General features: G+C 40.3%; 1 protein-coding gene across 1 annotated transcript; it reads left to right on the top strand.

Moving 5' to 3' along the window:
* The first annotated feature begins 911 nt into the window (after positions 1 to 911).
* Positions 912 to 1,577, top strand: LOC147817579 (SCAN domain-containing protein 3-like). Its single transcript, XM_087170222.1, has one exon. It carries the CDS (start codon positions 912 to 914, stop codon positions 1,575 to 1,577), a length of 666 nt encoding a protein of 221 aa, XP_087026348.1.
* Positions 1,578 to 3,188: the final 1,611 nt, after the last annotated feature.

The following is a 3,188-nucleotide window of genomic DNA, read 5'->3' as shown; positions in this document are numbered from 1 at the left end:
AAGGTATGGATTTCTGCAAGAAAGTGTCTTTTTTGACATATTTTTAAAATCTAATGTCAGTAACACATTTTGTACTCTCTGGGGTTCCTCGCGTCGAAAAAGGACACACAAAGAAAATGCTATAAAATCATCATATATTAATATTTTCTTCTGCTTTTTTTTTTGCATACATCTCTTAAACCAGTGATTCTTAACTATAGGGCCGCGGCCCATACTTGGGCCGCAAGCGCCACCTACACGGCCGCAAGAAACTTTCAGTTTTGCACCTGTGGGCCGCTTGGGCCGTGGGACTGCACAGGATATCAACTGAATACACCAGAGATGTTAATTAATGTGTACGCGCGGATTCAGGTGACGCCAGAGCTACTATGCTATGTTATCCATGAGACAGTCAGTTACAATGCAGCCTCCGACCACATGGTGGCGGTAATGCGTTAGTTAGTTGTTTAACAAGCTCACAGAACAACAGAAGATGATCAACATTCAGTTAGTTAATGATGGAGAAGTTTTTAAAGAGGAAAAATTAAGACAAAAGTGGTGCTGGACCACCCCAAAAGACTAAATGTGTGCGTAAATACAATCCTGACTTCATTCAGTATGGATTTGTGAACGGGGGTAGTGAGGAAGAGCCGAGAGCCCGGTGTGTGGAGTGTGGGCTGACGCTATCTAATGAAGCTTTAAAGCCCTCGAAGCTGCAGCGGCACCTAGAGACCAAGCAACCGACGCTCTAGGGAAAGCCGGTAGAATATTTTAAGAGAAAAGAAAATGGATGCACAGATGCAGAAAAAGTCTATTGTGTCACTGACTGGCAACTCTAAATGTGCACTGAAAGCAAGCTACCTCGTAGCCAGACGTGTGGCACAGAGTGAAAAACCATAGCGGAGGAGTTGGTTCTCCCTGCCGCTGTGGATATGTGCCGTGAGATGATCGGAGAGGCCACTGCAAAGAAGCTGCTGACCATCCCACTGTCCAACGACACTGTGAGTCACCGTATCGCGGACATGGCCTCAGAAATACAGCAGCAACTTCTTGAAAGAATAAAAAGTAGTACATTTTTCTCTTTGCAAATGGATGAGTACATGGATGTCACGAATGCTGCACTGCTGTTGGTTTTTGTTCGCTATCGCTGGGACAGTAGTTTGCACGAAGACATACTGTTCTGTGGAGAGCTACCAACACCAGCTATGGCTCAGGAATGTTTCTGCTGCATGCATAACTACTTCACTGAGAACGGCCTGGACTGGCAGAACTGTGTCGGGGTGTGCAATGACGACGCAGCGTCAATGACTGGCAGGCATCACGGTGTCATCAGACAGATACTCGAGTGTGCACCAGAAGCTAAATGGACACACTGTTTTCTCCACCGTGAAAGCCTTGCAGCGAAAAAGATGTCACCAGAGTTCCACGAAGTGATGACTATATGTGTGAAAACCATCAACTTCATTAAAAACAATGCTGTGAACTCCAGATGTTTTGCCAAGCTTTGTGAGGACATAGAAGCAGATCATGTCCAGCTGCTCTATCACAGTGAAGTGAGATGGCGCTCAAGGGGACTGGTCCTCAAGCGTTTGAACTGAAGAATGAGGTCTTCACTTTTCTCACTGAGAAAAAATCTCCTTTTGCACATTACTATGCCGACACAAAGTTAACAGCAAAACTTGCCTACCTCTGTCACATTTTTTCACTACTGAACCAGCTGAACATCTCTCTTCAAGGAAGAAACAGCAACATATTTTTTGTTGCAGACAAAGTTCAAGCTTTCAAGAGGAAACTTTTTTTGTGGACAAAGAGGGCCCAGGAAAAGAAGATGGACATGTTTCCACTTTTGTCTGACATTTTGGAAAACTGCCCTCAGGTGATGATCAGTGACTCAGTCTCTCAGCACCTCTCACAGCTGGCAGAGAAATTTGATGAGTACTTTCCTGAGGATCCCAGAGAGGGACACGTGGATTTTGGACCCATTTTCTGTGGATCCCACTGGAAATGATGTTGCTTTGCCCTCACATCTGGAATCACAGCTTCTGGAAGTTTCCACCGACAGCACTTTAAAATTGCAGTGGGGCAAACTAGACCAGGGCTCCTTCTGGATTGCTGTCTCAAAGGAGTACCCATGTCTTGCACTGAGGGCTGTGAAACTCCTTCTCCCATTCACAACTACATACCTGTGTGAATCAGGGTTCTCCATTGTGGCCACAACTAAAACCAAAGCCCGAAACAGACTCAGAACAACGTTGAAAGCTACTTTGAGAGTGAGCCTTTCTCCCATTCCACCCAGATTGGATCTGATTGTGTCTCAGAGGCAGGCCCAAGTGTCTCATTAAGAGTTGAAGATAAAAAAAGAAGTTCTAGCTTGTTAAAAACTTACTGTTTTGACTGTTCACTGATTTGGTTGTTTATTTGTTCAAGATACAAAGAGCAACTTTGCCATGAAAAAATGAAAACTGCTGAAGCAATTGTTAAATGAATCTGCTGATTATAAGGCTATAGTCATTTGCACTTTATTTCAATTTTATTTACAGTTTATGTATTTAATTTAAATATATATATTATATTATATAAATATATATTATATAATTAATTATATAATAATACAATTATTAATATATATTATTTTTGAATGCATTTATTTTATCACCACCTTTTTTATTGATTGATTGATTTTTATTCCCTTTTTTGTTAAATGTAAAATCTAAATATTGCTCTTTTTTATTAATAAGCCTGCTTGATTTGTTCTTCAGGACAAGTCTTGTTTAGTTTTGGCAGATCTCTGCTGTGTCTGCTGGTCAACACGGACACACAAAACACCACTTTTCCTGTGTTGTGATTTGAGTTTAATATGTAAATAGCCTATTACAAATGCATTTTAGGCAGATTAAACTGTTCAAATTTATGAATTTTTCTTCCTTGTATTTCTTGTTCCATGAATTATCAGCAAAAGTTAATGGAAGTTTAATAAAAAATCTTTGTGGTGATCACATTTTATCATGTCATTGTATTATTTATTTAACTTAACTACTTAAGGTTTTAGCTTGTTAGCTTTTTAAACTGTACATGGATTTGATCTATTTCCCATGTAATACATGATGGAGGGATGTGACATTGTTTTATATCAGAGTCTTTTATATCAAGACATTTCTCTAAACCAGAATATGATCAGGGTGACTTTTGAACACTGGAAAAAAATCATG

The sequence above is a fragment of the Seriola lalandi genome, unplaced genomic scaffold, assembly GCF_002814215.2.
Source record: "Seriola lalandi dorsalis isolate HSWRI2012SDOR001 ecotype SW California unplaced genomic scaffold, Sedor1 jcf7180002054935, whole genome shotgun sequence".
NCBI classification, from domain to species: domain Eukaryota; kingdom Metazoa; phylum Chordata; class Actinopteri; order Carangiformes; family Carangidae; genus Seriola; species Seriola lalandi.
This window is presented reverse-complemented; position numbering and strand designations above follow the sequence as displayed.